The 13,332-nt window shown below is 41.4% G+C and overlaps 2 protein-coding genes across 2 annotated transcripts in view; one reads left to right on the forward strand and one right to left on the reverse strand.

Annotated features, from left to right (window-relative positions):
* ADAMTS8 (ADAM metallopeptidase with thrombospondin type 1 motif 8) overlaps positions 1–13,332 on the reverse strand; it is a 489,092-nt gene that overhangs the window by 78,892 nt on the left and 396,868 nt on the right. The gene's annotated exons all lie outside the window — the stretch shown is intronic.
* BARX2 (BARX homeobox 2) overlaps positions 1–13,332 on the forward strand; it is a 48,944-nt gene that overhangs the window by 26,688 nt on the left and 8,924 nt on the right. Inside the window, exon 2 of the mRNA XM_081960645.1 lies at positions 10,322–10,619. Within this exon, the coding sequence (XP_081816771.1) occupies positions 10,322–10,619 (298 nt within the window). The remainder of the gene's footprint in view (positions 1–10,321; positions 10,620–13,332) is intronic.

Consider the following 13,332-nt stretch of genomic DNA (forward strand, 5'->3'; position numbering starts at 1 on the left):
TAAAGAACTGTACAAGAAATAAACCCAAAGGCACATAAACCATATTTTGGCTGCGTACAAGATTATAGAGAACTGTCATCAGTGTAGCATCTTGTACAAATCGAGGCAAGGGTAGCTGATTCAGCCAACCAGGACTAAACAAACCATGATTTAGCTCCAGGTCTCTGCCCTACAATACCCTAGCTGTCAGAGAAAAGTGTATGATTACGGATGATAAATGAATCTGACAGCCTATGGGTGGAGTTGTTATAATACATGTTAAATTAGGTTTAGACATTACTTTTCAGAGCTGCTTTCATTAACTTCTGGCTTTTCTAAAAGTTGCAGATTGTCAAATATTTTAGAGCTAATTAGTTACTGTCAGAGCATTCGCCTTGAAGATATATATAGTAGTATTTTTAAACTGTCATCTTAGTGTGTTAATTATCTTCCCTGATTAGGAACTGGATTTTTGTTTGGTTTTTTTGTTGTGTGTTTTTTTCTTTTCCTCTAACCTCCAAACACCTTAAGGCATGAAAGCTTTAAGTCAGACTGCAGTCAGATTCATTCATTACCATTATTATGCCCAATTAAACAGCCAAGTTGAGTTTGAAAGGCTGCTTTGAAAAAGCAAGAATGGGCTCTGCAATACTACTTACGGTAGAAGTAAATCAAGTAGGGAGGTTTGAAATGGACGGGAATCTTAGATTTAAAGAAGTAGGAACGGAACAGAGCTTGCTAGAGATTTTAAAAACACAATGAAGAAATCCTTGATGTTCTCTTTTTAGCAGAAGTTTGGCTAATTAGTTAATTAATTTGTCAAATTTGAATTTAATTACATTGTTCATTGCAACTGAAGTTTTTTCTTGGAAGACTGAAGGCTCAAAGCAGTGGCATAAAACACCTTACCTTCAGATTGTTGTTGTTAGTTAGTTGTAAAGTCATGTCCGACCCATCACAACCCCATGGACAATGTTACTCCAGGCCTTCCTGTCCTCTACCATTCTCTGGAGTCCATTTAAGCTCACGCCTACTGATTCAGTGACTCCATCCAGCCACCTCATTTTCTGTCATCCCCTCCTTTTTTTTGCCCTCAATTGTTCCCAGCATTAGGCTCTTCTCCAGTGAGTCCTTCCTTCTCATTAGGTGGTCAAAGTATTTGAGTTTCTTCTTCAGGATCTGGCCTTCTAAAGAGCAGTCAGGGTGGATCTCCTTTAGGACTGACTGATTGGATCACCTTGCAGTACAAGGGACTCGCAGGAGTCTTCTCCAGCACCAAAGTTTAAAGGCTTCCATTCTTTGGCACTCAGCCTTTCTTAGGGTCCAACCTTCACAGCCTTCAGATAGCATGACTTAATCAACTAACAGAGTTGGAAAGGACCTTGGTGGTCTTCTAGACCAACTGCTTGCTGATGCAAGAAACCCTACACCATTTCAGACAAATGGTTGTCCAGTCTCTTCTTAAAAACCTCCTGTGTTGGAGCATTCACACTTCTCGAGGCAAGTTGTTCCACTGATTAATTGTTTTAAGTACCAGAACAATTAGACTGTTCTGAACAATTAGGCTAACTAACAACTGTTAGGTTCAATTAGGTTCAGTGTGTTTTTGGAACCACTCAACCAATGTCTTGCATGAACTAGGCCAGAATATGATCTATTGGCCAGGGAAAGAATGGAAACGATGAGTAGTTGCTCTTACTCAGGAGTAGCATCAGTGATAGATATGTAAAATATGTACAGAATTTACATTATTTTCTCCATGGATTGGAGATGGTCACTTATTCATTTCTCTCCTGTGTGCCTACATTTAAATACAACTGACTTTGGGTTATGGTGGAGTTGTGACTCAGGAATCCAAGCCAGATTTAATCTCTCCTTTGACTTGTAACATAAGAGTGAACTGGTAGTAACACTAAGCTATTATCTCGCAGCACAAGTTTCCAAATTGCACTGGGATAATGCAATGAACAGGTGTTTGTGGTACAATACTCTCTCTCAGTCCAGTGGAGGTGAAAACCGTAGATTAAATGAAAGACATGTCCTTTTCATTTCAGCACATACACCCTTTAAAAAAAGAGAGAGAGAAAACAGGGAGTCTAATAAGACTATCCCTGTGCAGTTGCCATAAATTACCTAAAATCTAATTTGCAGTTGAGCAGAATTCATGTTGCATTCTGAATAGCAGGTTATTTTTTTTTAAAGAACGACTATTTCACATTCAAAAAGCAAATGCACATAAAATTTAGTCGATTAGTTCTGGATTGGTGAAGGATCCATTTTCTAGAATGAATGTGGGGGGATGGAGGCAATGGCAATCAGGAATTAGGAATCTGTGCATACCTGCATCCAGAAATGGGAGGGGGAATTGTTTCTATCTTTTTGTTTTGTTTTGACTGTCTCCAGCCAGCAGAGAAGAGCTCTTCCATTGCCAGCTCATTTATTTTTTCCTTATTATTTATTTTTCTTCCTCCATCATCTTAGACAGTGTTCACTCAGCCAAGATCTCATTTCTGCCTCCCAGCGAAGCTGACATGCCAGCAAGCCACCAACCCATAAATTTTTCCTTCTCTTTACTTTTGTTCCAAAAAAGATTTAGCCAAGTTTTGCCTGGAACAAAAACTTGGCCTGACATGGCTAATTGTATTTGTCTATCTTGATATTCTATCATCTATCTATCTATCTATCTATCTATCTATCTATCTATCTATCTATCTATCTATCATCTAAAAATAAAGTTACAGCACAAGAATAAACAACTATTTCCCCCTCCCCCAATGAATATATCAAATGTCAAACAGATTTCTAAATTTATCTTAGGGGGGGAAATAAACGATTCTCTAACATTATACAATCTCTGCTACAGAAAAACAGGTTGGGTCATTTTGGATTCTCAGATAGCATTGCTTTTTCAGCCACAAATGAGTCATGCGTCTCTTGGATCCAATTGTTAATATTATTACTTTTCCAGTTACTGAAAATTATTTCTAATGTTCTCAACAAAATAACTTCTCATTGGCACTCATACTACGCATTGTAGTATGAGTATGGGTCCTACTCATGTTATTCTTTTTTAATATGTTGCGTTACGCCCAGTTAGTGTTAATGATCGACTCATCTACCAGGAAGTTTATCTTTCAAATCTCATCCTAACCATGAACTCACTTAAGTGGGCTTTGACCAACCAATTCATTTATTCCCTCGGAGACATTCAAGAAAGCTACCGATGGAAGGAATTGGGGACATCCTTGTAAATCTTGTTCTTTCCACCTCCAGTCTTGTCCTGTTGATAGAACAGATCTGATTACCGTCCGCTTAGTGCAAAACAAGATGACTCACATGAGCTTTCTTTTGGTTATGCAGAGCTTCTGCTCCTATAAATCATCCTTCTCGGAGTTCAAGAAACCGATTACACTTTCTTGCAAAGCTCCCCTACAACTGCACAGGGAGATCTGAACGGAAGGAGGAAGGCTGGAACCCCCCTGTTTCCCCCCCACCCTTTAAAATGAATTTTTAGTTGTTTCTTTCATCGTACAAAAAGAAAAACAACTCATGTTGAAAGAGAATTAAAAATCCTACCCCCCATAGGATGACAGCCGTAAGCTGCTTTGCAGGGCTGGTTGTCAAAATTGCTGAGAATAGTCTACAGGTAGTCCTTAACTTATAACCATTCATGCAGCGACCAGTCAAAGTCACAATGGTACTGAAAAAGTGAGCTACCACCAATTCTTGCACTTACAGCCATCACCGTATCCTTGCAATGGTCAAAATCTGGGTGCTTGACAAACATGTGTTTATGACAACTGCAGAATCCCAAAGTCATGTGATCCTCATTTTGACCTTCCCAGCCGGATTCTGAAAGGCAAAGGCAAATGGGGGGGGAGGAAGGGGGGAACCAGGCCATTTAACAGCAGTGTGATTCCTTCACAACCGTGGCCAAAAAAGGCCATAAAATTGGGTGTGGATCACTTAATAGCAACCTTCCTTAGCACCAGAAATTCTGGCCTCCAATGTGGCAATACATTGAGTTTCATCTGTACAGCAACGAACATGGATGACAAGAATGATTTTTTCCAATTAATGGGATTTATTTGCAAGTCAGCATTTTGAGGAGTGGGATGCCAGAAAATGAAATGGAGATGGGGAAGGAAAGTGACTTGTTAAAGGTCACGCCGTGAGTCAGAACTCAGAATAGAACTTGAGTCAGCTGAGTTTATGGCCAACATCTTATCTGCCGAGCCTGGTTAATTGTTTAGCTTTTTTTTTTTTTTTAAAAAAAAACACAACCTGTTTTCCTTTTAACTTGAGAAGGCAACCCTATGGTTTCCCCCCTTTTTTTGTTTATGAGTTTAAAAACACAGAAAAGTGAAATGACTTTACATCGCTTAGAAACATGAGTCCTTCTAATTTAGGTTTGCTAAACAGCTAGCTGGGTTTTCAATCTGGGGATTCTCTGGAGATTCTGGGAAGGGCTGAACGAAGAACATTCATTCTACAAATGGTTCTCCACCAGGGCTGGTATTGACTTAACTTCCCTACCACTTTGCAAATGCCTTCCACACATGCGCTGTAGAGCCAGGGGTGTGGCCAGGGCCTCCCGCGATTTCCCGTCAGAACTGACAGAATACCACCTCCGCTGTCCGCTAAATATGCTGACTTTCAAGCTAGAACCGATTCAGTAAAGAGAAAACCTACAAACAAATGCAATCAGATCAAAAGTGGTTGCTAGGAATTTAATAAATTTTAGATTGTTTTAGATTGTTATTAGATGTTTATTTGTTAACAATTAAATAACTATAATTAACAATAATGGGATGATAATGGATACAACTTAATGATATATACTATGTACTGTTAAACTAGTAAAAGAAATCTGGATATAGATTGCAAATTGCAACCTGGGGAAAAGACCTATAAATTTTACTAAAAAACTTCTATTTAGGTTTTGTCACAAAGGTGTAATGTTTTTTTGGGTTTGACAAGAGGAGTTGGGGTATAAATAGTAAATGACTTTTAGCTAATTATAACAACAACAAGGAAATGTTAATGGATTTTGTTTAATAATATAGACATGCTCTGGTATTGGTAAAAGCAACTTGAATATAATATTCTAAACAGTGAATTGGGGGTGGGGGGAGGGGAAAAAGGCTTAGAAACTTTATTAATTTATTTTTACTCAGAATATGTCATAAAAGTGTTATTGGAGGATTTTTGAAATAGCTAACAAATGCCATTATGTGGTTGTGTTTTTAAGTATGAATAAGTTCAGGCAGAAGCACGTTCAAATAATCAAATAAAGGAGAATCGTGATATATTGATGGTAAGATATATAAAGATTTGTGATTGAAAGTGTATAATCTAATATGAAGTAAAAGTAATGACTATGGAAGAAATGCACGAAAGTTATTTGTAACCAATCGACACGCTTTCTACAAGATGTATTGAAGGATGATTCTTTTTTTGTGTTTTTGTTCAATTAAATTAAAAAAAAATTATATATATATATATATAAAAAGAAGTGGTTCCACTGACTAGAATGTCGCCTTCTCCTAAAGAATAAAAGAATAAAAAGAAAAATAAGAAAGAGTGCAGAAAAGAGCAACAAATAAGAAAGAGTGCAGAAAAGAGCAACAAAGATAAGAGGTGTGGAGGCTAAAGTGCACCGTAAACAGTTAAGAGAACTAGATCTGTCTAGCCAATCATACAAAAGGATTAATGGGGGGGGGGGACGATGACATCATAGCTGTCTTCCAGTATTTGAGGGGCTGTCAAAAGGAGAAGGGTTTTGATTTGTTCTCCAAAGCACCTTAGGGCAGGATAAGAAGTAATGGGTGGAAACTTGTTAAAGAAAGATCCAACTTAGAAGCAAGGAGAAAGTTTGCGACAGTCAAAACAATGAATCAATGAAATAGCTTGCCTCCCAGAGTTTGGGTGCTCTTATCACTGGAGATTTTCAAAAAAAAATATAAGCCACTTGACTGGGATGGTTATAAGATTTCCTGCCTTGGCAGGGGATTGGACTAGAACAGGGGTCACCAACCTTTTGAACCTCAGAGACCACTAAATTCATAATTTTAAATCCCCTGGACCACTAATATGAATTAGTGACGGGATGGGGTCCTTCAGGCACTTAGCTTGGCCGCCTATTAGTGGAGAGAGGTGCCTGGGATCAACCCTATGTTTGCTATCCATTGCAGCTAGGAATCTCAAGTATGGCCAAGAATGAACGTTGGGTAGCTAGGCCGGGCGCTAGATCGACCTACTGCAAACTCTGTCTTTTGAGGAGCCCGGCCAAACTTTCACGCACTGCTCACTGAAGTGCCTGAACTCCCAGGGAGGGAGGGAGGGAGGCAGGGGCTGCAGCTACTAAACAGACGGCCAAGCTAGGAATGCATCCCTTCAGCAAGCAGGATTAATTGCTTCGGTGGGCTGTATCCGGGCCAGGGGTCGTAGTTTGAGGATCCCTGATTTAGTGCAATATCAAAAATGCAAAAATGCAAAGATTTTTCTGTGAACAACCAAACTTTTCTCACAGGCCACCGGTTGGTGACCACAGGACTAGAAGACCTCAAAGGTTCCTTCCATCTTTATCATTATGTTCTAAAGAGAAATGTAGCTGAAGAAGGGTCTTCTCATTCATGGCTATCCATGCCTTGCTCCCAAGGCAATGATAGGACAAGGATATATGCCCTATGTACCTCTCTGCCAATGACTTCATCACTCATCATGTCACTGACAGCACACTATCTTTTCCTCGTTGCCATAGTACTGCAAACTTCTTCAGAAGTTTCTTCTCCACCCTCCCCGGCCCTCCTGCGGTTTCAGTTACACTCCCCACCCTAAAGGATGAGACGCAACGAATTCCTCCTTACTACCAGTTTAACTATTCAGATTTACAACCAAAGCAGAAGAAGCTCTGGAAACCATAATCTTCCAAGCCATGGAGAAAACATCTCCAAGGTGGTACCCAAAACTGATTGATAAAACCATGACATTGGGAGAGATTGGGGCAGGGAGACAAAGAGTTCAGATTTCAGTTATAACATGGCAACTGGCAGCCAGTTGATTTGAGCAAGGTGTGCACTCCAGGTGTGGCAACTTCAGCGAAATGGTTCTTATCCTTGGGAGCCCCTCTCCCCCACCCAGATGAAGGTTAGGAAAAACCAGTTAGGAAAAATAAAGATTAATTTTTTTGACCCAACATAACTTTTTACCGAAGGGCTCAGTGGCTAAGATGCTTGTCGATCAGAAAGGTTGGCAGTTTGGCAGTTCAAATCCCTTGCGCCTCATAATGGAGTGAGGTCCCTTTACTTGTCCCAGCTTCTGCCAACCTAGCAATTTGAAAGCACGTAAAAAATGCAAGTAGAAAAATAGGAACCACATTTCGTGGGGAGGTAACAGTGCTCCATGCGCCTTTGGCATTTAGTCATGCTGGCCACATGACCATGGAGATGTCTTCGGATAATGCTGGCTCTTTGGTTTTGAAACAGAGATGAGCACTGCCCCCTAGAGTCAGGAACGACTAGCATATATGTGCGAGGGGAACCTTTGCCTTTTACTAACTTTTTACCTGTGTCTGCTAAATGTTATTTCATATTTTTTATTTCCCTGTGAGATAATGGTGATGTTTCCACCACCTTCTCTGGAAGTTGTGTTGACTCTCCCAAACTGCAGTCACCCATGGCATTCTTGTCCTTCAACCCCACCCAAATAGAAAAAGCACCATTAGCCCAACAACTTTAATAGGCTAAGAAGAAAAACCTTGCTAAACAAAAAAAATGCTTCCCTGTAATGATTATAATCTTCCAGACTGTGTGTGTGTGAGTGTATTTGAATATAGATTTTGAGTGTCATTGATTTATTACATTTTAATGGCTTTTGTGGTTTCCTTGGCGCCTCAGCTGAAAACTATGGAAGAATCATGATAGCAAAACAGTTGTTCAGGGAGCTATGCTGTTTTTCTGCTATGTTGTTTGCAGAAAAATGCTTTTGCTACCATGTTTTCTTCTTCAACAGAAATGTTTCACTTATTTACAAGCATCGGTGCTCAAGTAAAGTGGAAAGTGTACCAGTGTACATATGTACAAACACACACTGGTGAATTTATTTGGCTTTTTTTTCAAACACATTGACTTGGTTCACACTCATGGCTGTAAATACCTGGGCCAAAACCATTCTGCCATGGGTTTTTATGCTCCTCTTATTCAGAAAACATACCAACAGTCATTAGAGGTAGATATTCCAGAGGAAAGAGCATTCCAAATTACAGAAGTATTTTAAGTATCAAATGCACAAAATGTGCGAGCAACAATAATGCCCATATAATATCATGCTTAAGAAAGGCTGAATTTTTCAGAGAACACATGCCAAACAAGTCCAGACAAAACATAAATTGATCTGTCCAATGATCATAAATTGATCTATCCAATGACCAATGGAGGCAAGCACTCTTACACTTCTATAAACAATTGTAGCTTTTTCTCTAGCACCGTAAGGTATACTATATTTATTTCATAATAGCCTCTAGAATGTTGATTTATGAAGCTGGGTCCACTTGCCAATAAACAGTAAAATTTCTTTTAAAAATGAAGAAAATTGAAACGGGGTTTATAATTTCTCCACTGAAACTCCTTTACCTTCGGGGCTATAGATGAATTTCCTGAAATCCATAAATGCTTCTGCCCAGCTTGTGAGAAGGTGATGGCCAGTCATGCCTTGATGTTCTGCTCCTTGGATCTTCCAGTGCTAATTCCTAAGGAGCTGAAGGATGAAAATCAGAGCAAACGGCACTAACAGCTGCATAGACCTTAACTAGATCACATGCAATCTACATGTCTTCCGTCCCATTTTTTATGATTTTGTATATTTAATTGGAAACACATGGTGGTCCATTCAGGACTGAGGGCCTTTGTTGTGGCCCACCAGTGGCCAACAGAGCTGGCAGCAGATTCGGACAGTGAGGAGGTTGGGGAGGAAGATGGGCCAGTCCTGGAGTCTGGGGAAGGCTCTGATGAGGGCTCTGTGTCGGAGGCAGAGATGGGACCAGGGCCGTCTGACAGTTATCAGCTGCCTTCAGAGTCAGACATCAGTGAGGCAGAAGAACAGCTGGAGCCTGTTCCCAGTGTGTGCATGCGCAGAATTGACAGATGAAGGGAACAGCTAAGGAACAAGGGTTGACTTGGGAGGAAAGCTACAGATGGACATTGAATGCCCCCCCCCTAGGGAATAAAAGAGGAGAGAAAGGGGAGAAGTGTTTGCAGGAGACAATTACCGTATTTTTCAGAGTATAAGATGCACCGGAGTATAAGACACACCAAGGTTTTGAAGAGGCAAATTTTAAAAAAAGTTTTTGCACTCTACAAACTTCCCAAAAATGGCCCGTTTTTTGTGAAAATGGACCCCTTTTTTTCAAAAAAAGGGCATGATTAGCCCTTAGGAGGCTTGTAGAGTGCTTCTGGTGGGGGGGAATGAGCAAAAAAATGGCATGTTGTTCACAAAAATGGGGGCATTTTTTGCCAAAAAAAAGAGGCATGGATAGCTTTTAGGAAGCTTATAGATTGCTCCTGGGAGTGGGGCAAAATTGAGCAAAAAACAGCCTTTTTGCTCATTTCTACCCTCCCCAGCCCCCATGAGCTCTCTGAAAGCCTCCTACATGCTATGCATGGCCATTTTGGTGAAGAGGGTGAGGTTTTGGGAGGCAAGAAAATGCTGTATTCAGTGTATAAGACGCACCCAGATTTTCAGCCACTTTTTTGAGGGGAAAAAGGTATGTCTTATACTCCGAAAAAATATGGTAGTTTATTCCTGCATTCTTGTATTGCAATGTCTAAAAGATATCAGCCTGGCCACTCTCCAAGCCTGATAAAGGTAGGTAATTGTGAACTATCTTGAAAGACTGTCGGAGAGGAAAGACTTTGCTGGAGAGGAATTCACTGTAAAATAAATAAATAAAATCGGGACGAGGACTTGGCTTCATGCTGCTGGGGAAGCCTCGGTCAGAACAGCCTTGGAAAGGGAGGAGAAATCACCTTTCTTGTACTAATAAAATCCTCTCTTTTCCAACACCACCCCCAATCAATTGGTGCCTGTAGATAATCACTTAAAGCTTTCTGCTGCATTTGGAACAAGGGTTTTTTTAAAAACGAAAGAAAGGAAATGAAGGCACTAAAAAGAAGGATTGCCTCTCCCCTGCCTTTGGTGGTCCCAGTCGATGTGCTTATCTTCTTCACTATGTACTCTGTATTAATCAAATCTTGATCGAAGTAGAGCTGGGGCCAAAGAATGAAGCGATCTGTCTAGCCAACCTCTCTTGGTAATGCCTTTCCTTCTGATGCTTATTTCCCAGGCTCCTCTTCTCTCCGGGCTTATCCACTCATCTCTGTCATCACCAGACAGCCTTCAGCAGTCTCTCCCTTCATTCCTGCCGTGAGCACCTCTCGAATTCTCTCACCGCTCCCACCTTCGGGAAACACCTGTTCAGAGACACACGCCAATGAAACCCATGGAAGCAGTGAATCCGAGACCGAGCAGCCCACCCTCCCCTTGAAAAAGCCTCGCCGCAGCCGGACCATCTTCACAGAGTTGCAGCTGATGGGACTCGAGAAGAAATTCCAAAAGCAGAAGTATCTGTCCACCCCAGACAGGTTGGTTGAGTAGAGATTGGGTTGGGTGGACGAAAGAACAAACCAGCGGGTTAGTGGTTAGAGAAGACACTGGTGCTTTGATGGGCAACCTGGGTGCTTTTAGACTTCTACTCCCATCGGCCTCAGCTAGCTTGGGCAAGTGGCAAGGGAACATGGGACTTAGCATCTGGAGGTCATTTAGGGGTTGGTTTCTGCACTAGCATGGTTCTAAGAGCAAGTTGCTATTGAGAATGATATGCCAGCGTCAAATTCCATGTTAGGAATTCACCACCAATCACTTATACAGTCTTAGCATGATAGCAATAGCACTTAGACTTATATACAACTTCACAGTGCTTTGCAGCCCTCTGTAAGCGGTTTACAGAGTCAGCCTCTTGCCCCCAACAATCTGGGTCCTCATTTTACCCACTTCAGGAGGATGGAAGGTTGAGTCAACCATGAGCCTGGTGAGATTCAAACTGCCAAATTGCAGGCAGCAGAAGTAGCCTGCAGTACTGCACTCTAACCATTGAGCCACTCTGGCCCTTGATAAAATAGTCTTCTGAAGACTCCAGCTTTGGAGAATCTTTGAAAGTGAACTCAGGGCTGAGTCATACCCTGAGGGCTAGCCGGTATGGTTACATTGGACACCAATATTAGAAGAGGCCCTATCAGTTTTCTCTTTATGAAGTGAGACTTAGTGGCCTTTAAGAAGGCAGCAGAAACCCTGCATGAGCCAAGTTGTTATTATAATATGGAGCTTTGACTGCTACTCTATGATAAGATCATTCAACACAGTGGCTGGGTGAAGACTAAATCGTGATTGTAGAAATAAAAGACCGCTTAATCCCTGTACAAAATCTAAGAAAATTGGAGGAGAAGGAAGCGGAGAAACATTTAGAAACAACTATTCCTAGGGATTTATCCCATTTGTCTCTAGAAGTAGGAGTTTCTCTCTAGAAGTAGAAGTGTTATCAGTATTTGACTGAAGATTTTGAGTAAGTTACCCCTCAAAGCAGGAGTGTCAAACTCAAGGTCCAGGGGTACTGCAGGGTGCTTAGATCTGGCCCATGGTGCCTCTGCCAGCAAAAACAGCCCCCCAAGCTCCATTTTTGCTGGCAGTTGGTTGCAAGAGCCTGTCACAGCCGAAAACGGAGCTCAGGAGCCCGTTTTCTCTTGCAGAGTGTTCGGCGCCCCATAAGCGCCCCTGACATGAGTGACGTTGAGCTGGCCATGCCCACCCTAGCCATGCCCACCCCAGCCCCCCAAGGTCAAACACAACCCTGATGCGGCCTTCAATGAAATTGAGTTTGACACCCCTGCCTCAAAGGCTCATAAAGAACAGCCAGAGTTTGCAAAATGAGAACGATCTTTAACTTTCTTGTATGCTCATGTAATCCACAAATCACGGGGCTGTTCAAAATGGTGGCCATTGATGTCTTAAACATTCCTATGAACATAGATTAGGATCCTGTCTTTCTTATTCCAATTGCATATATATCTCTGTTCTCAAAGGCAGGAGATTGGAGAGGCAGCTGACCCTGCAGCCTTTAATTTCTGTTATCTTTGAAGATTTCCCCAAATGCCTAATGGGTAGAGCCAGCTACATGAGACATGTGGGCGAACAATTAGTGAACAACTAACATAGAAGGAGAACGTCTTTTTGTCTCTTTTCCATTTTTATCAGGTTAAAGGAGGGGGGATACCTTCAGTGGTGGGATGCAACTATTTTAGCAACTGGTTCAGTAAGCTTTGGGTGGAGCGTTTTAAAAAACAACCTTATTAAGCTTCAAAATTTACCTTCTAATTCAGCGCCTGTGAGTAAAACAGCTGATGCGTGGCAATCCACTGTGCCGTGCAAATCAGGTGAGCTAAAAAAAAACCAGGGAAATATAGGACAGGAGAGCGCAGGAGTGTGTAGGTGGGGCCAAATGCTCACCGGAACTACCGGTTCGCTCGAACCAGTCCGAACCAGCTGAATTCCACTCCTGAATATCTTCCACATTTACTGTTTGAAAAAAAAGACATTCAGAAGTTCTAGATTTAGATTAATTTATGCGAAGCAATGTATACTGGCAGGAATACTGATATGCGCTTGAAGGACAGAGAGACGGAACTTTATTCCAATCCTCGACTAATAAGTATGCAATCAATAAAGTGACCAATCAATAAAAACCAATAAAAATGACCAAATAAAAATGAACCACACAAAAGTATTGCCTAACAACAACGCTTAGCAGCCTTGAAGGACAGAATTGGGCTACTTTATGTGCTACAGAGGAGAGAAAAAGACTAACCAGGCAGGTGCTTTAAAATACAAAAGACCTAGTTTTAATCTTCTAAGAGCATGCAACATTTGAGCCTCATCGTCTCACCACTTCAGAAAGGAAATCCTCTGCGGGATTTAAGTCTGTTTCTCGAGTAAGCATGGAAGACGAGGCCATCTTTCCAGCCACAACAGAGTGAGGTCCCTTAGCCCTGTTGCTGTCAGCTGTTCAGGTGCTGAGTGGACCATGATGCCTTCTAAGCATGCGAAGATGAGTCTGCTCTTGTCTGAAGGCTCGGACACATAACCGGATCGGATTTCAAAGCACCCTTCCCTTAGAATCAAAGGCTACATGAATAGATCATATCAGTGGAAAATACATACCAGGCTGTGAGACTGCTAGATACGCGCATACTTGCCAGGATGGATTTATGGGCAGTGATACTTAGAAGCTTGCTTCCTATGAAA

The sequence above is a fragment of the Natrix helvetica genome (assembly GCF_964273705.1).
Source record: "Natrix helvetica genome assembly, chromosome: 8".
Taxonomy (NCBI): Eukaryota; Metazoa; Chordata; class Lepidosauria; order Squamata; family Natricidae; genus Natrix; species Natrix helvetica.